This window comes from Nerophis ophidion, linkage group LG17 (assembly GCF_033978795.1).
Source record: "Nerophis ophidion isolate RoL-2023_Sa linkage group LG17, RoL_Noph_v1.0, whole genome shotgun sequence".
Classification (NCBI taxonomy): domain Eukaryota; kingdom Metazoa; phylum Chordata; class Actinopteri; order Syngnathiformes; family Syngnathidae; genus Nerophis; species Nerophis ophidion.
The window spans coordinates 45,653,287-45,674,051 of NC_084627.1; the positions used below are offsets into that span (position 1 = coordinate 45,653,287).

General features: G+C 41.3%; 1 protein-coding gene across 5 annotated transcripts in view; it reads left to right on the plus strand.

The window, feature by feature from the left end:
* Nucleotides 1-20,765, plus strand: part of stom (stomatin) — a 50,001-nt gene that overhangs the window by 18,777 nt on the left and 10,459 nt on the right. For all 5 annotated transcript variants that reach the window (XM_061877052.1, XM_061877053.1, XM_061877055.1 and 2 more), the window contains 2 exons: nt 797-1,000; nt 18,338-18,472. In XM_061877052.1, coding sequence (XP_061733036.1) covers nt 797-1,000; nt 18,338-18,472 — 339 coding nt within the window. The remainder of the gene's footprint in view (nt 1-796; nt 1,001-18,337; nt 18,473-20,765) is intronic.

A 20,765-nucleotide genomic window follows, 5' to 3' on the forward strand; every position in this document is an offset into this window, starting at 1 on the left:
ATATATATATATATATATATATATATATATATATATATATATATATATATATATATATATATATATATATATATATATATATATATATATATATATATATATATATATATATATACATATAAATACATACATATGTATGTATAAAGATAGATAAATAGATTTACCGGCTCCCAGACACAATTTTTCTATGAATTTGGCCCCCCAAGTCAAAGGCCTGATTTAGAATGTAGATCCATGACACACTTTAACAACTTGAAGTGATGACATGCATGCCGTTGATGAGTGTCTAACTTGTGATCGCAAAATAACATACACAGTACAGGCCGAACGTTAGGACACACCTTCTCATTCACAACACAAGTGATGGTCCCAACCCCACTGATAAAACAAGAAATTCCACTAATTATCCCTGATTAGGCACACCTATGAAGTGAAAACCATTTCAGGTGACTACCTCTTGGAGCTCATGAAGAGAATGCCAAGAGTGCACAAAGCAGTAATCAGAGCACAGGGTGGCTATTTTGAAGAAACGAGAATATAAAACATGTTTTCAGTGATTTCACCTTGTTTGTTAAGTACATAACTCCACATGTGTTAATTTATAGTTTTGATGTGACAATCTACAATGTAAATAGTCATTAAAATAGAAAAAAGAAAACTCATTGAATGAGAAGGTGTGTCCTGTCTTGTATGTAAGCTTACAACAATTGGAGCACTTTACAAAAGCATTTTTAGCCACTATTTCAACAATCCCATCTTGTCTGTCGTCCATCTTGGGGGAATCAAACCCTCTCAGGTATTGACCAAAGACTCGGTGACCGTGAGCGTGGATGGCGTGGTGTATTACCGGGTCCAGAATGCCACTCTGGCCGTGGCCAACATCACCAACGCAGATGCTGCCACTCGCCTGTTGGCCCAAACCACGCTGAGGAATGTCCTCGGCACCAAGAACCTGGCGGAGATCCTGTCTGACCGTGAAGAAATTGCACACAGCATGCAGGTAGGACTCATCTTCCTGCACTAATAACATAGTTGCACCAAGAATGTCCCGCTGGGAATTGAACATCAAGTGAAATGAGCGTTATCTCATTGTTATCTTAACCTACACTGACTGGCTAAAAAATGGTCACCATCTGAATTTTGCTAAGCAAATAAATAAGAGCCTCACATTGGCAAATTACTGCAAATTCAACTTGTTAGGTTCATCTCTAAATACCACCTTGCTGGTAATATCTTTCAGAAAAATCCAGGAAACATACAGTCGTACCCCAGTTGACGAATCCTCTAGCTCAGGGGTGCCCATTACGTCGATCGCGAGCTACCAGTCGACCGCGGGGGGTGTGTCAGTCGATCTCGAGCCAGGCTTTTAAAAAAAATAGACCTAAAAATTAGTGATCATCAATCTTCACCAAGACGTCACTTAAATGACATTCACGGTACCGGAGGGTCTTGTGAGATGACGCTGGCTCCTGCAAGATCATTATTATTAAAATATGACCGAGAGGAAGGCGAGAAACACTTTTTATTTCAACAGACTCTTGCGCCGTACCTTCCGTCAAAACTCTTAAGGCCGATGCACATTTCCTATCTTCACAATAAAAGCCCTGCTTCATGCTGCCTGCGCTAACTAAATACAGAGTCTCGGAAAACTGGCGTGCACAAGTGATCCCTCAGAAAGCTGGCGTGCACAAGTGTTGTGCACGCCAGCTTTCCGAGACTCTTATTTTGTTAGCGCAGGCAGCATGAAGCAGGGCTTTTATTGTGAAGATAGGAAATGTGCAGTCGGCCTTTAGAGTTTTGACGGAAGGGACGGGGCGAAAGTCTGTTGAAATAAAAAGTGTTTCTCGCCTTCCTCTCTGTCATTTTTTCATAATAATGAACTGGCAGCAGCCAGCGTCATCTCACAAGACCCTCGGGTGCCGTGAATGTCAATCAAGCAAGCTACGGAATTTGCCGCCAATGTTTTTCTTGTAAAGTGTATGGAAGCTGGAAGAATTGGATGCCAAAAACCAACCACTTTCATGTGGTATTGTACAGAAAGGACAACTTTTTTTCTCCTCCATTTGAAAATGTGGGCGTTATCATCATTACTGTCTGATTCCAATCAATGCAAGTCATCAGAATCAGGTAATACACCAACTTATATTCTTGTCTTCGTGAAAGAAAGACATCTATATGTGTTACACATGCTTGTATTATCATTAAACACATTTAACTTGTTTACAAAAATGTCTCTTTCATAAATAAATAAATATAAATGATATATATAAATGAGGTAGATCCCCTCGAGTTGGTCAATTGAAAAGTAGCTCGCCTGCAGAAAAAGTGTGGGCACCCCTGCTCTAGCTGAAAAGTTTTCTGGTATAATTGTTATGCTTAAGGTTGCGAGCAAAAATGTGGGTTAATAACCTCCCCACTGCTAGTTGGTGTAGAGAATAGGGTTGTCCCGATCTGATATTTAGATCGGATCGGCCGCCGATATTTGCCAAAAAATGCGTATCGGCAAGGCATGGGAAAATGCTGATCCAGATCCAGTTTTAAAAAGAAATCCGGTCCGTGTTTTCCAACGCACCGATTTAAATAATACATTCCACTTTTCTGCTGCTCCCTAATTTCCATTCCGCATTTTCCAGCACACCTTCAACATCCACAGGTCTGTGAAACAAAAATGAATATTATCAACAACAGTATCAATATTAGTTATAATTTCAGCATAGCAGTGATTAAAGATTCCTCATTGACATTATCATTAGACATTTATAAAAATATAAAAAAAAGAACAATAGTGTCACAGTGGCTTAGACTTGCATGGCATCTCATAAGCTTGACAACACACTGTGTCCAATGTTTTCACAAAGATAAAATAAGTCGTATTTTTGGTTCGTTTAATGGTTAAAACAAATTCACATTATTGCAATAAGTTGATAAAACATTGTCCTTTACAATTATAAAAGTCTCACAAGATCCTCATTTGCTGCGAATTTCAATCAAGTGACGTTGTAGTGAAGATTGATGATTGCTAATTTTTAAGACTTTAAAAAAAAAAAATTATGCCTGGCTGCCAATCGACTGACAACCCTCTGCGACCGACCGGTACTCACGATCGAGTCCAGGGTCCCGGGTGTAGTAGCTTGTTATTAAAACGTCTTACATTAGATGACTTTGTAACTCTGCGTCTTAAAGGGGAACATTATCACAATTTCAAAAGGGTTAAAAACAATAAGAATCAGTTCTCAGTGGCTTGTTGTATTTTTTGAAGTTTTTTTTTCAAAATTTTACCGGTCTCGGAATATCCCTAAATAAAGCTTTAAAGTGCTTTATTTTCGCTTTCTGCGAAGACACTGGCCATTTCCCTGTGACGTCACACAGTGCTGCCAATGTAAACAAACAATGGGAATACCATAGCAAGATATAGTGACATTAGCTCGGATTCAAACTCAGATTTCAGCAACATAAGTGATTCAACAGATTACGCATGTATTGAAACAGATGGTTGGAGTATAAAAATATTGAAGAAGAAACTGAAGCTATTGAGCGAATAGCTATTGACGCTATTCATAGCCATAGCATGGCCGAATAGCTGCGTTAGCATCGCCGGTTAAATGTGCGGACCAAACGATCAGGTCTTTCGCATCTTTTGACACTGGAGCAACTTAAATCCGTCGATTGGTAAGTGTTTTTTTTGCATTAAATGCGGGTGGAAGGAAACGTAATATAGTTGCAAATGCATCTACAGGTTATCCATACATCTCTGTGCCATGTCTGCTTTAGCACCGCCGGTAAATAGCATGTTGGCATCGATTAGCGTAACATGTTAGCATCGATTAGCTGGCAGTCAAAATCAACAAAACTCACCTTTGTGATTTCGTTGACTATCGTTGCAAATGCATCTGCAGGTTATCCATACATCTCTGTGCCATGTCTGTCTTAGCATCGCCGGTCAAATGTGGAGACACTCCGGTACATTCAATGGGGGTCTGGCGGCAGACACTTTGGCATCTTCGGGCCAGTGGTGCAACTTGAATCCCTCCCTGCTAGTGTTGTTACACCCTCCGACAACACACCGTCGAGGCATGATGTCTCCAAGGTTCCAAAAAATAGTCAAAAAAACGGAAAATAACAGAGCTGAGACCCGGTGTTTGTAATGTGTTGAAAATGAAAATGGCGGGTGTGTTACCTCGGCGACGTCACATTCTGACGTCAACGCCTCCAGCGCGATAAACAGAAAGGCGTTTAATTCGCCAAAATTCACCCATTTAGAGTTCGGAAATTGGTTGAAAAAATAGATGGTCTTTTTTCTGCGACATCAAGGTATCCAAGGTATAGGGACGGCGTGGCGCAGTGGAAGAGTGGCCGTGCGCAACCCGAGGGTCCCTGGTTCAAATCCCACCTAGTACCAACCTCGTCACGTCCGTTGTGTCCTGAGCAAGACACTTCACCCTTGCTCCTGATGGGTGCTGGTTGGCGCCTTGCATGGCAGCTCCCTCCATCAGTGTGTGAATGTGTGTGTGAATGGGTAAATGTGGAAGTAGTGTCAAAGCGCTTTGAGTACCTTGAAGGTAGAAAAGCGCTATACAAGTACAACCCATTTATTATTTATTTATATATTGACGCTTACATAGGTCTGGTGATAATGTTCCCCTTTAAAGGCCTACTGAAACCCACTACTACCGACCACGCAGTCTGATAGTTTATATATCAATGATGAAATATTAACATTGCAACACATGCCAATACGGCCTTTTTAGTTTACTAAATTACAATTTTAAATTTCCCGCGGAGTTTCTTGTTGAAAACATCGAGGAATGATGACGTGTATGATGACCCGTGTTTGTGACGTTATTGGTTGGAGGGACATTTCAGCCCAGCACCACTTACGGCTAAAAGTCGTCTCTTTTCATCGCATAATTACACAGTAATTTGGACATCTGTGTTGCTGAATCATTTGCGATTTGTTCAATTAATAATGGAGACGTCAAAGAAGAATGCTGTTGGTGGAAAGCGGTGGATTGCAGCTGCCTTTAGCACCGAGACACAGCCGGTGTTTCTTTGTTTTTGTTGTGAAGCTTTAACACAGAGCAGTCAAGCCAACATGTTTCTCTAAGTCAGGGGTCGGGAACCTTTTTGGCTGAGAGAGCCATTAAAGCTAAAAATTTTAAAATGCATTTCCGTGAGAGCCATATAATTTTTTTAACACTGAATACAACTGTCAGGTTCAAACAGTGGTGACATCTATTAAACAGACAAGAAGCAAGGAATTACACAGAGACTGGATTAAATTTAGCTCAATGAGGAGAAACCTGTAGACCTGTACTCTTGTACAGTGTCGTCCCACGCTATGACAAGAGAATTCTACGCCTCCTCTTTCATTTTGACTTTCCCAGATTACAACAACTAAATGCGTTCATCTCTTATTCTTTTTAATAACATTGTTTTTCTAAAGCGAACCAATTTTAAATAAAATACTTTTGACTTCTTGAACAGGTGCAGTAGAAACGGATGGATGGATTCAAATGCATGAGAATGTTTTATATTTTGAACGTTATTTTTAACACTGCTGTGATTACCAGCGGAATTATTAATTATTTATCGTGTTAAACAACGTCAACTAAGATTTATCTGAGAGCCAGATACAGTCATCAAAAGAGCCAAATCTGGCTCTAGAGCCATAGGTTCCCTACTCCTGCTCTAAGTCAACCAGCAAGTTTTTGGATGCGAAAATTGTCGGCTTTTACCGGAGACTTCAGTGGGTTATGGGACCTCCTGTAGCTGTCAAAAAGGTAGTTGTGATCTTGGCTCATCATCGGCTTGTCTCTGAGACACTGGCGTTCACCGCAGCCAACTCATCTAATCTCACTAAATTACTATTAACACAATAAGCAGATAAGGGATTTTCCAGAATTATCCTAGTAAATGTGTCTAATTACATCTGAAACGCTACCACTGCCGCCGCCCGGAGCCGTCGCTTTTTTTTATTTTTATTTTTTATTTTTAGTGCGTCACTCTAACTTTCCTAATCCACAAATCTTTCATCCTCGCTCAAATTATTGGGGAAATCGTCGCTTTCTCGGTCCGAGTAGCTCTTGCTGCTGGAGGCTATGATTATAAACAATGTTCAGATGTGAGGAGCTGTCACGCCAAATTTCTTCCCCCCTACAAAAACCTTCCTCTCCCCATTTACATCCGGGGTCATTAATCAATACAGACATTTTGTTAACGCTATATTATAAAAATATAACGCTATATTACAAAAATACAGACATTTTGTTCACGCTATATTATAAAAATATAATGCTATTTTACAAAAATACAGACATTTTGTTCACGCTATATTGTAAAAAAAAATAAATAAAAAAATTTACAAACACAAGCTAAAGGATGTCGCATTTACCTCCGGGCTCACGTTTCCTCTTATGTCATCCCATAGCTTGTGTTTGTAAATGGTTTTTTAAATTTTTTTTTTATAATATAGCGTTAACAAAACGTCTGTATTTTTATAATATAGCGTTGCATTTTTATAATATAGCGTTAACAAAACGTCTGTATTAATCATGACCCCGGAAGTAAATGGGGGGGGGGTTTTGTAGGGAGAAGAAATTTGGCGTGACAGAGCCCTCACACCGGTGACGTCACGCGCACATCGTCTGCTACTTCCGGTACAGGCAAGGCTTTTTTATTAGCGACCAAAAGTTGCGAACTTTATCGTCGATGTTCTCTACTAAATCCTTTCAGCAAAAATATGGCGAAATGATCAAGTATGATACATACAATGGACCTGCTATCCCTGTTTAAATAACAACATTTCATTTCAGAAGGCTTTTAACCTGCCTTATCTCTACTTAGTCTGCCAGGAAATAAGAAGATATAGCAGGACGAGTCAGTTTTAATGAGTATACAAGCCCCTCTGTATGTTGTTATTTTGCTTGGCACTTTGAATCTGGGGTTTTAACTAGCAATCTCATCCGTCTTTAAAGTGCAGTGAGTGACTGAATAAATGACTATTTTCATGGATGTTGACATATTGTAGATCAGGGGTCGGGAACCATTTTGGCTGAGGGAGCCATGAAAGCCAAATATTTGAAAATGTATTTCTGTGAGAGCCATATAATATTTTTTAACACTGAATACAACTAAATGCGTGCATTTTTAATTAAGACCAACATTTTTTGAGTATAATAAGTCTCGTATTCTTTTTAATAACAGTGTTATTCTAAAGTCAACCAATAATAAATAGAATACTTCTTACCATTAATGCGACATCTTGAACAGGTGTAATCGAAAACGGATAGTTGGATTAAAATGCATGAGAAAGTTTTATAATTTAAACGTCATTTTTAACACTGTGATGACAAGCGAAATTATTAATTACGTATCGTGTTAAGGTAAAGTGGCTGTGCCGGCAATCTGAGGGTTACTGGTTCAATCCCCACCTTCTACCATCCTAGTCACGTCCGTTGTGTCCTTGGGCAAGACACTTCACCGCTATACTAGTACAACCCATTTACCATTTAAGCAATGTCAGCTAAGATTTGTCAGAGAGCCAGATGCAGTCATCAAAAGAGCCACATCTGGCTCTAGAACCATAGGTTCCCTACCCCTGCTCTAAGTGTTTGCTGCAACCATCTCCTATTAGCGTCCATGCACAGCTCCAGTCTCTAAAGGGTCGTCCCACCGGATCTGAACCTCAACCTTTTGCTGTCCAACCTGTGCTCAAGACGTGATTAGACCACAAAGTCATTCATAACAAGATACGGCTGAAGGCGGACGACTGAGTGGCTGAGCTCAAGACGGAAGCAGAGAAGGGAAGAGAGTTGTTTGAGGCGTGGTGGGAAGGCAAGGCTAAACATGTGTTGTTTGGCAGAGGGCCGTCTTTGAAACTCTTGGTTGCTGTATCAGTGCGGGAGGTTGGGGGGCAAGTGGTGAAAGAGGGTGTCAAGCAGGTGCGACACACATCGTTGGAACAGATAAACAAGCACGCTATTGAAAACCGAGCAGATGAGATAATAGTAACGTCATTTAGCTGGAAGTTTCCATTTGACATGTACAGCTGTTAAGTGAATAAACATGTAAGACGCTTCGAAGTTTGGCTCACCTGTTATATCCACTTCCTAGTGACAGTCTTTTTACCGGAAACTAGTAGAATATTTATTAAGTGTTTATCTTTTTTTCAGCAAATTCTGAAGTAAATGTCCGAAAAACAGGAGTCTTATTTTCAAGGGGTGTTTCACATTTGAAAATATCCTGTAGGGCAGGGGTGCCCACACTTTTTCTGCAGGCGAGCTACTTTTCAATTGACCAACTCGAGGGGATCTACCTCATTTATATATATCATTTATATGTATTTATTTATGAAAGAGACATTTTTGTAAACAAGTTAAATGTGTTTAATGATAATACAAGCATGTGTAACACATATAGATGTCTTTCTTTCACAAAGACAAGAATATAAGTTGGTGTATTACCTGATTCTGATGACTTGCATTGATTGGAATCAGACAGTAATGATGATAACGCCCACATTTTCAAATGGAGGAGAAAAAAAGTTGTCCTTTCTGTACAATACCACATGAAAGTGCTTGGTTTTTGGCATCTAATTCATCCAGCTTCCATACACTTTACAAGAAAAACATTGGCGGCAAATTCCGTAGCTTGCTTGATTGACATTCACGGCACCCGAGGGTCTTGTGAGATGACGCTGGCTGCTGCCAGTTCATTATTATGAAAAAATGACAGAGATGAAGGTGAGAAACACTTTTTATTTCAACAGACTTTCACGCCGTCCCTTCCGTCAAAACTCTAAAGGTCGACTGCACATTTCCTATCTTCACTATAAAAGCCCTGCTTCATGCTGCCTGCGCTAACAAAATAAGAGTCTCGGAAAGCTGGCGTGCACAAGTGATGTGCACGCCAGCTTTCTGAGGGATCGCTTGTGCACGCCAGTTTTCCGAGACTCTGTATTTAGTTAGCGCAGGCAGCATGAAGCAGGGCTTTTATTGTGAAGATAGGAAATGTGCAGTCGGCCTTTAGAGTTTTGACGGAAAGTACGGCGCGAGAGTCTGTTGAAATAAAAAGTGTTTCTCGCCTTCCTCTCGGTCATATTTTCATAATAATGATCTTGCAGCAGCCAGCGTCATCTCACAAGACCCTCCGGTACCGTGAATGTCATTTAAGTGACGTCTTGGTGAAGATTGATGATCACTAATTTTTAGGTCTATTTTTTTTAAAAGCCTGGCTGGAGATCGACTGACACACCCCTCCGAGATCGCGATCGACGTAATGCCCACCCCTGCTGTAGGGCATGGGTGTCAAACTCTGGCCCGCGGGCCAAATGCTGGCCCGCCGTGTAATTTAAATTGGCCCTTGAGGCAAAATCAATTTAGCATTAGAGCTGGCCCGCGTCGGTGCCGCTGTAACACCGCATTCACCGCTAATACTTGCCAACCCTCCTAATTTTCCCGGTAGACTCCCGAAGTTCAGTGCCCCTCCCGAAAATCTCCCGGGGCAACCATTCTCCCAAATTTCTACCGATTTCCACCTGGACAATTATATTGGGGGCGTGCATTTAAGGCACTGCCTTTAGCGTTTTCTACAATCTGTCGTCACGTCCACTTTTCCTCCATACTAACAGCGTGTCACATAATATTTGTGGCTTTTACACACACACACACGCACAAGTGAATGCAAGGCATACTTGGTCAACAGCCATACAGGTCACACTGAGGTTGGCCGTACAAACAACTTTAGCACTGTTACAAATATGCGCCACACTGTGAGCCCACACCAAACAAGAATGACAAACACATTTCAGGTGAACATCCGCTCCGTAACACAACAGAATAAATACCCAGAACCCCTTGCAGCACTAACTCTTATGGGAAACTTCCAGCAAACTGAGCAATAACTAACGTTTTATTCATGCATTTTCTCTCGCTACTTCAAGGCTTGAATGTTTGGTTCATTCATTATTGTTATTTTATTTTCAAATTTATTATTAGCCTGTGGAAAAAAAATTATATTTACCTCAGAAGATTGCAAATAGAAAAAAAAGGAGTAACATTTTTATTAACATTTTATTTGATATGCCATTGATATTTTTTAAATTATTATTATTGGAAACTGGATTTTGCATGTCACTAAAGTTATATAAGCCTTGCTTGTTCAATATTTAATGCAAAACTTGTTTGGGTCCCTATTAAAAGGTTAGTTTGTTCAACCTTGGCCCGCGGCTTTGTTCAGTTTTAAATTTTGGCCCACTCTGTATTTGAGTTTGACACCCCTGCTGTAGGGCCATTATTACTTTCATGCTTGTTTTCCGAGGTCAGTAGGTGGAGGATTCATAGATAGATAGATAGTACTTTATTAATTCCTTCAGGAGAGTTCCTTCAGGAAAATTAAAAACTAACTATTCCAGTTGTTCTAGTTTTCAGGCGTCTACATTGTAATCATAATTACTCCATATCTAAACATCCAGGAGGACTTCTGGCTGTCAGGCCTTTCTAAGCATTGCCCTCTGCTGCCATCATGTGGTGAATAGTGGAACAGGTGTATGGTTTCTCAGAATGATCCATTTGGAAAGTGAATTTCCATTTGCTATCTAATGTAATTTGGAAATGTGCACGCTAGATTTGTGTTTTGAGGCTTGGAGATGCTTTACGCCATTAGGTGGATGGTGGAGGGTGTGTCAGTCGATCGCCAGCCAGGCATTAAAAAAAACAGTCCTAAGAATTAGGGATCATCAATCTTCACCATGACGTCACTTGACTGACTTTCACGGCACCCGAGGGTCCTGTGAGAGGACGCTGGTTGCTACCAGATCATTATTTGTGGCAGCATGGCGTAGTACAGGGGTCACCAACCTTTTTGAAACCAAGAGCTACTTCTTGGGTACTGATTAATGTGAAGGGCTACCAGTTTGATACACACTTAAATTGCCAGAAATAGCCAATTTGTTCAATTTACCTTGAATAAATAAATCTATACATAAAAGAAATGGGTATTTCTGTCTGTCATTCCGTCGTACATTTTTTTTCCTTTTACTGAAGAGAATAAATGATGAAAAAAACACTTAATTGAACGGTTTAAAAGAGTAGAAAACAGGGAAAAAAAATGAAAATTGAATTTTGAAACATAGTTTATCTTCAAATTAAACTCTTTAAAATTCAAAATTCAACCGAAAAAAAGAAGAGAAAAACCAGCTAATTCAAATCTTGTTCAAAACAAAAACAAAAAAAATAATCTATGTAACATCATTAGTAATTTTTCCTGATTAAGATTAATTTAAAAATTTTGATGACATGTTTTAAAAAGGATAAAATCCAATCTGCACTTTGTTAGAATATATAACAAATTGGACCAAGCTATGTTTCTAACAAAGACAAATCATTATTTCTTCTAGATTTTCCAGAACTACATTTTTAAAAGGAATTCAAAAGACTTTGAAATAAGATTTGAATTTGACTCTACAGATTTTCTAGATTTGCCAGAATCATTTTTTTGAATTTAAATCACAATAAGTTGGAAGAAATATTTCACAAATGTTCTTCGTCGAAAAAACAGAAGCTAAAATGAAGAATTTAATTAAAATGTATTTATTATTCTTTACAATAAAAAAAAAATACTTGAACATTGATTTAAATTGTCAGGAAAGAAGAGGAAGGAATTTAAAAGGTAAAAAGGTATCAATCAATCAATGTTTATTTATATAGCCCCAAATCACAAATGTCTCAAAGGACTGCACAAATCATTACGACTACAACATCCTCGGAAGAACCCACAAAAGGGCAAGGAAAACTCACACCCAGTGGGCAGGGAGAATTCACATTCAGTGGGACGCCAGCGACAATGCTGACTATGAGAAACCTTGGAGAGGACCTCAGATGTGGGCAACCCCCCCCCCTCTAGGGGACCGAAAGCAATGGATGTCGAGCGGGTCCAACATGATACTGTGAAAGTTCAATCCATAGTGGCTCCAAGACAGCAGCGAGAGTCCCGTCCACAGGAAACCATCTGAAGCGGATCAGCAGCGTAGAGATGTCCCCAACCGATACAGGCGAGCGGTCCATCCTGGGTCCGAACGAGCGGTCCATCCTGGGTCTCGACTCTGGACAGTCAGTACTTCATCCATGGTCATCGGACCGGACCCCCTCCACAAGGGAGGGGGGGACATAGGAGAAAGAAAAGAAGCGGCAGATCAACTGGTCTAAAAAGGAGGTCTATTTAAAGGCTAGAGTATACAAATGAGTTTTAAGATGAGACTTAAATGCTTCTACTGAGGTAGCATCTCGAACTGTTACCGGGAGGGCATTCCAGAGTACTGGAGCCCGAACGGAAAACGCTCTATAGCCCGCAGACTTTTTTTGAGCTCTAGGAATCACTAATAAGCCGGAGTCTTTTGAACGCAGATTTCTTGCCGGGACATACGGTACAATACAATCGGCAAGATAGGATGGAGCTAGACCGTGTAGTATTTTATACGTAAGTAGTAAAACCTTAAAGTCACATCTTAAGTGCACAGGAAGCCAGTGCAGGTGAGCCAGTACAGGCGTAATATGATCAAACTTTCTTGTTCTTGTCAAAAGTCTAGCAGCCGCATTTTGTACCAACTGTAATCTTTTAATGCTAGACATGGGGAGACCCGAAAATAATACGTTACAGTAATCGAGACGAGACGTAACAAACGCATGGATAATGATCTCGGCGTCTTTAGTGGACAAAATGGAGCGAATTTTAGCGATATTACGGAGATGAAAGAAGGCCGTTTTAGTAACGCTTTTAATGTGTGACTCAAAGGAGAGAGTTGGGTCGAAGATAATACCCAGATTTTTTACAGAGTCACCTTGTTTTATTATTTGGTTGTCAAATGTTAAAGTTGTATTATTAAATAGAGGTCGGTGTCTAGCAGGACCGATAATCAGCATTTCCGTTTTTTTGGCATTAAGTTGCAAAAAGTTAGCGGACATCCATTGTTTAATTTCATTAAGACACGCTTCCAACTGACTACAGTCCGGCGTGTTGGTCAGCTTTAGGGGCATGTAAAGTTGGGTGTCATCAGCATAACAGTGAAAGCTAATACCGTATTTGCGTATGACGTCACCTAGCGGCAGCATGTAGATGCTGAAGAGTACAGGGCCAAGGACCGAACCCTGGGGAACTCCACACGTTACCTTAACATAGTCCGAGGTCACACTGTTATAGGAGACGCACTGCATCCTATCAGTAAGATAAGAGTTAAACCATGACAGGGCTGAGTCTGACATACCAATTCGTATTTTGATACGCTCTAATAAAATATTATGATCGACGGTATCGAAAGCAGCGCTAAGATCGAGGAGCAGCAACATAGATGACGCATCAGAGTCCATCGTTAGCAATAGATCATTAGTCAGTTTTGCGAGGGCTGTCTCAGTCGAGTGATTTGCCCTGAAACCGGATTGAAAGGTTTCACATAGATTGTTAAACGCTAAGTGCTCATTTAGCTGCTCCGCAACAATTTTTTCGAGGATTTTCGAAATAAAGGGAAGGTGAGACACCGGTCGGTAGTTTACCATGAGGTTAGGTCTTTTAAGGAGAGGATGAATAACCGCTTTTTTGAATGCAACGGGAACAGTGCCCGAGGAAAGTGATAAGTTTATAATATTTAGCACTGATGGACCTAATAATACAAAAAGCTCCTTGATAAGTTTCCCAGGAAGTGGGTCAAGTAAACATGTTGTTTGTTTTATTCCATTTACACGTTGTAACAATCCTTCTAATGTTATTTCATCAAAACGAGAGAAACTATTTTGGATATTTGCAGTATCCGCCGTATATACAATCGTATCTGTGTTACTATAACCCCGTTGTAGCTAGGACGCATTGTCTTTAATCTCCTTTCTAATAAGTTCAATTTTCTTATTAAAGAACTTCATAAAGTCATCTGCCGAATGGGTGGAGCTACTGGAAGGAGTCCCTTGTTGGGTTAGCGATGCTACAGTACTAAACAAAAATTTTGGATCGTTTTTATTAATGCGGATGAGATTTGAGTAATAATTAGTTTTAGCTAAGGTAAGCATGCGTTTATAAGTTATTAAACTATCACTCCATGCTTGATGGTGCACCTCAAGTTTAGTCGTGCGCCATTTGCGTTCCAGCTTTCTACATAATAATTTCTGAGCTCTAGTTTCTTCAGTAAACCATGGCGTACGCCTTTTTGGAGCCTTTTTTAACTTCAGCGGTGCTATACTATCAATGGTTTCGCGCAGGGCGTTGTTAAAGTTGTTAGTGAGGTTATCAATAGAGCCCACATACTTTGGGAACGGTGCCATTACCGAGGGCAGTAGGTCCGCAAGAGTCGTCGTTGTGGCAGCATTAATGTTGCGGCTGCTATAGCAGTTATTATTCTTATTAGCTTGCCGAACATGAGTCTGAACTTCGAATTTTATAAGGTAATGATCGGACATTACTTTAGTATACGGGAGTATCATAACTTTGGAGACGGTGATACCTCTGACAAGCACTAGGTCTATCGTATTGCCGCTGCGATGCGTCGGTTCATTTATTATTTGTGTAAGACCACAGCTATCAATTATAGTCTGGAGCGCCACGCACGGTGGGTCCAATGGGGTATTCGTATGGATATTAAAGTCCCCCATTATAATTATATTATCGGCGTGCGTCACTAGATCAGCAACAAACTCTGAGAATTCACTAATAAAGTCCGAATAGGGCCCTGGAGGGCGGTAGATAACGGCCAGGCACAGAGGCAGAGGTGTGGCAGACTTCATAGAAAGCACCTCAAACGATTTATATTTATTATTTAAGTTAGGACTAAAGTTAAAGTTTTCGTTGTATATTAGTGCGACACCCCCTCCCCTTTTGAGGTGACGGGCAATATGCGCATTCGTATAGTTAGGAGGGGATGCCTCATTTATCGCAAAAAAGTCGTCTGGTTTAAGCCAGGTTTCGCTAAGACCGATGACGTTAAGGTTGTTGTCTCTAATGACCTCATTGACTAATAACGCTTTGGGAGACAAAGATCTGATGTTTAGAAAGCCCATATTATAGGTAGTGGGCTGTTTTAAGGAGTTGTTGATTAAATTATCCGTCGTAGCAATATTAATAATGTTACGTTTATTATGCGCAGTGTACTTAAAATAATTACGACCATATCTAGGAATTGATATGACGGGAATTTTCAGATTGTCTACTTGGCGCTGCGATAAACTGAACGCATCATAATTTGCCACCTCAGTAGAGCGCATGTCTAACTCTGACGTAGTCATAGACACAGTAGAAAAAACATTTTGTGAGTTGTGTATTATTCTACGAAAATTGCTATGTGTACAGGGATCATCCAGCCTGGCGCTGGCTAGTTCTAACTTAACTGACTCCATACCCAGGCTAGCAGGCTCTGTAATTGCCTGTGACCGGGCTTGCTCTAGTGCAGTTAGTCAAATGTGGCTCAATGCGAAGTCTATGTTCCGAGACAAGAGGATAGCGCCTTCCTGGTTAGGGTGAAGGCCGTCTCTCCTCAGCAAGCCAGGTTTGCCCCAGAAAGAGGGCCAATTATCAATAAACGTAAATCCCTGTTGTCTGCAGAAGCTATCCAGCCACTTGTTAAGAGAGACTAATCTGCTATATCTCTCATCATTGCCTCTCCCAGGCAGGGGGCCAGAGACAATTACTCGATGCCTGGACATCTTTCTGGCGAGATTACAAGCCCTGGCTATGTTTCTCTTTGTAATCTCTGATTGTCTCATCCTAACGTCATTGGAGCCAACGTGTATTACTATATTCGCATAACTAGTGGTGCGGTTAGCCTGCCGTACGTGTTTACTAGACCTGTTGCGAGTTAGCTCCCTAAGATTAGCTTCAATGTCAGGTGCTCTGCCCCCGGGAATACACTTAATTGTGGCTGGTTTGCTAAGCTTTATGTTTCGGGTGATGGAGTCCCCTATGACTAAAGTGTGGTGCCCGGTAGACTGGGGTGTAGGACTAGCTAAAGGGCTAAATCTATTATGCGTCTCAACCGGTACACCGTAGCTTGTAGGCCGCTTAGGGCTGCTACAAGCTGGGCTAGTTAGCACGCTACAGCTAACGCTAGCAGATGTGTCCGCAACATCTAAAGTTACGAAATTACACTGCTCTAACTGGCGGACACGGCTCTCTAGCAAAGCCAACCTATCCATGAGTAAAGTGCACGAAGCGCAGGAAGCCATACTCACAGAAACTTTCCGTCGCCGAGTGGGGTGCCAGCTGTCTTCGGGAAGTGATGGTCACGGTGGCGGGGGAGAAGCTTCCTTCAGACCGGCGCTGCCTTTCTCCGCTAGCCTCGTTAGCTTAGCAGCTAGCTAGCTGAGGGCGGAGTGGTGAGACAGAGATCGGGTGATTTGCAAGTTAAATGGAACTATTGAATATGTTCGATAAGTTGTAAATAAAGCTGCAAAACAGTTAAAATCACACAGATAGAACGATACTTAGCTTTTTTGCAACAAGAGCAGTCGGCGAGCAGTCATTCACGTTGACCCGGAACGTATATATGTGTTTAAAAATCCTAAAATCATTTTTAAGGTTGTATTTTTTTCCTCTAAAATTGTCTTTCTACAGGTTATGAGAAGCAGAGTAAAAAAAATTATGAATTTATTTAAACAAGTGAAGACCAAGTCTTTAAAATATTTTCTTGGATTTTCAAATTCTATTTGAGTTTTGTCTCTATTAGAATTAAAAATGTCGAGCAAAGCGAGACCAGCTTGCTAGTAAATAAATACAATTTAAAAAATAGAGGCAGCTCACTGGTAAGTGCTGCTATTTGAGCTATTTTTAGAACAGGCCAGCGGGCGACTCATCTGGTCCTTACGGGCGACCTGTTGCCCACGGGCACCGCGTTGGTGACCCCTGCTGTAGTGTTTAGGGCGGCTGTGTCAGAAACACGAGGGTTGGAGGTTCGCTCCCCGCCTCTTTCCATCCAAATTGCTGCCGTTGTGTCCTTGGGCAGGACACTTCACCCATGCCCCCGGTGCCGCTCACACTGGTGAATGAATGATGGGTGGTGGTCAGAACGGCTGTAGAAGCAAAGTCGCAGCCACGCTTCCTTCAGTCTATGCCAGGGCAGCTGTGGCTACGAAAGCAGTTTACCACCACCAGGTGTTAATGAATGATGGTTCTCACTTATCTGTGAAGCACTTTGAGTGTCTAGAAAAGTGCTATATAAATCTAATCCATTGTTATTATTATTAAAAAATAATGACCAACAGGAAGGCGAGAAACACTTTTTATATCTACAGACTTTCGCGCTGTACTTTCCGGGAGATTATGCTAAATCCACTATGGAGTGGACTCTCACTATTATGTTGGATCCACTATGGACTGGACTCTCACTATTATGTTAGATCCACTATGGACTGGACTCTCACTATTATGTTAGATCCACTATGGACTGGACTCTCACTATTATGTTAGATCCACTATGGACCGGACTCTCTCACTATTATGTTAGATCCACTATGGACTGGACTCTCTCACTATTATGTTAGATCCACTATGGACTGGACTCTCACTATTTTGTTGGATCCACTATGGACTGGACTCTCACTATTATGTTAGATCCACTATGGACTGGACTCACACTATTATGCTAGATCCACTCTGGACTGGACTCTCACTATTATGTTAGATCCACTATGTACTGGACTCTCACACTATTATGTTAGATCCACTATGGACTGGACTCTCACTATTATGTTAGATCCAATTTGGACTGAACTCTCACTATTATGTTCGATCCACTATGGACTGGACTCTCACTATTATGTTAGATCCACTATGGACTGGACTCTCACTATTATGTTAGATCCACTATGGACTGGACTCTCACTATTATGTTAGATCCACTATGGACTGAACTCTCACTATTATGTTCAATCCACTATGGACTGGACTCTCACTATTATGTTAGATCCACTATGGACTGGACTCTCACTATTATGTTGGATCCACTATGGACTGGACTCTCACTATTATGTTAGATCCACTATGGACTGGACTCTCACTATTATGTTAGATCCACTATGGACTGGACTCTCACTATTATATTAGATCCACTATGGACTGGACTCACACTCTTATGTTAGATCCACTATGGACTGGACTCTCACTATTTGATCCACTATGGACTGGACTCCCCTCATCTGCCGTCCCCTCCAAGGTTTCTCATTGTCCCATTGGTTTGAGTTTTTCCTTGCCCTGATGTGGGATCTGAGACACTGGTGATTTAGGGCTATATAAGTAAACATTGATTGATTGATTGTCTGACATGCTCAGACCAGGCCTGTGTTTAAAGGTGAGGTGTCTTGTGTTCCAGTCCACTCTCGACGACGCCACTGACGACTGGGGCATCAAGGTGGAGCGGGTGGAGATCAAGGACGTCAAACTGCCCCTGCAGCTCCAGAGAGCCATGGCGGCCGAGGCCGAGGCCACACGGGAGGCCCGGGCCAAGGTACTAGAGACTATATAGTTGTCATGGTCACTACTCTTTAACACTTATTTGTCTTAAAACCTATTGTGATGTACACTATATTGCCAAAAGTATTTGGCCACCCATCCAAGTGATGAGAATTCGGTGTCCCTAATCACTTGGCCCGGTGTATCAAATCAAGCACTTAGGCACGGAGACTGTTTCTACTAACATTTGTGAAAGAATGGGCCACTTTCAGTGATTTCCAGCGTGGAACCGTCATAGGATAACCACCTGTGCAATTAATTCAGTTGTGAAATTTCATCGCTCCTAAATATTCCAAAGTCATCTTCATTATAAGAGAAGTGAAGATTTTGGGAACAACAGCAACTCAGCCACTGAGTGGTAAGCCACATAAACTGATAGGGAGGGATCTGCACAGTCACTTGCTACAGAGCTCCAAACTTCATGTCACCTTCCAATTAGCCCACGTACAGTACGCAGAGGGATTCATGGAATGGGTTTCCATGGCCGGGCAGCTGGATCTAAGCCATACATCACCAAGTCCAGGGCAAAGTGTGGGATGCAGTGGTGTAAAGCGGTGGTTCCCAACCTTATTGTATCTGCGGACCGGTCAACGCTTGATAATTTGTCCCGCGGGGGGGGGGGGGATGAGGTTCTTATTTGGGTAACTTTTGGACCTTCAGGTCTGTTTGTCCTTCTCTGAGTCCATTGACTTTTTCTGGACCATTTCTCGTAAACAAAACTAAATGGATCCCTAAAAGTCCCATAATGATTTCATAGGTGCTTGGATCCAGTTAAAAAAAAACAAAAAACTATTTTTTAAATAAACAATAAATAAATAAATTAATAAAAAATTATTCTGCGGCCCGGTACCAACCCGGTGGTTGGGGACCACTGGTGTAAATCACGTCACCACTGGACTCTAGAGCAGTGGAGACGCCTTCTCTGGAGGGATGAATCTCACTTTTCCATCTGGCAATCTGATGGACCAGTCTGGGTTTGGAGGTTGCCATCAAAACGCTACATTTTGGACTGCATTGTGTCGAGTGTGAAATTTGGTGGAGGAGGAATTATGTTGTGGGGTTGTTTTTCAGGAGTTCCTGGGGATTGGTTGACTGGCAACACTAAACGGTCCCAAGTGTGTAAATGTTGTCTGTCTATCTGTGTTGACCCTGTGATGAGGTGGCGACTTGTCCAGGGTGTATCCCGCCTTCCGCCTGAATGCAGCTGGGATAGGCTTCAGCACCCCCCGCCACCCCGGAAGGGACAAGCTGTATAGCTCGGTTGGTAGAGCGGCCGTGCCAGCAACTAGAGGGTTCATGGTTCGATCCCCGCTTCGGCCATCCTAGTCACTGTCGTTGTGCCCTTGGGCAAGACACTTTACCCACCTGCTCCCAGTGCCACCAACACTGGTTTAAATGGAACTTAGATAGTGGGTTTTACTATGTAAAGCGCTTTGAGTCACTAGAGAAAAAGCGCTATATAGATATAATTCACTTCACTTCACATTTGTAGTGGTCTTTCTTGAACTATTTGGAAAAAAAAGATATAAAAAAAACTAAAAACCTGTTGAAAAATAAACAAGTGATTCAGTTATAAGTGAAGATTTCTACACCTAGAAGTAATCATCAACTTAAAGTGCCCCTTTTTGGGGATTGTAATAGGAATCCAACTTAATTCTAAACATTTCTTCACCCAAAAAATCTTTAAAGGGGAACATTATCACAATTTCGAAAGGGTTAAAAACAATAAAAATCAGTTCCCAGTGGCTTGTTGTTTTTGTGGATTTTTTTTTCAAAATTTTACCGGTCTTGGAATATCCCTAAATAAAGCTTTAAAGTGCCTTATTTTCGGCTCTCTGCGAAGACACTGGCCATTTATTTCCCTGTGACGTCACACAGTGCTGCCAATGTAAACAAACAATGGCGAATACCACAGCAAGATATAGCGACATTAGCTCGGATTCAGAGTCGGATTTCAGCGACTTAAGCAATTCAACAGATTACGCATGTATTGAAACAGATGGTTGGAGTATGAAAATATTGAAGAAGAAACTGAAGCTATTGAGCGAATAGCTATTGACGCTATTCATAGCCATAGCATGGCCGAATAGCTGCGTTAGCATCGCCGGTAAAATGTGCGGACCAAACGATCAGGACTTTCGCATCTTGTGACACTGGAGCAACTTAAATCCGTCGATTGGTAAGTGTTTGTTTCGCATTAAATGTGGGTGGAAGGAAACGTAATATCGTTGCAAATTCATCTGCAGGTTATCTAACATCTCTGTGCCATGTCTGCTTTAGCACCGCCG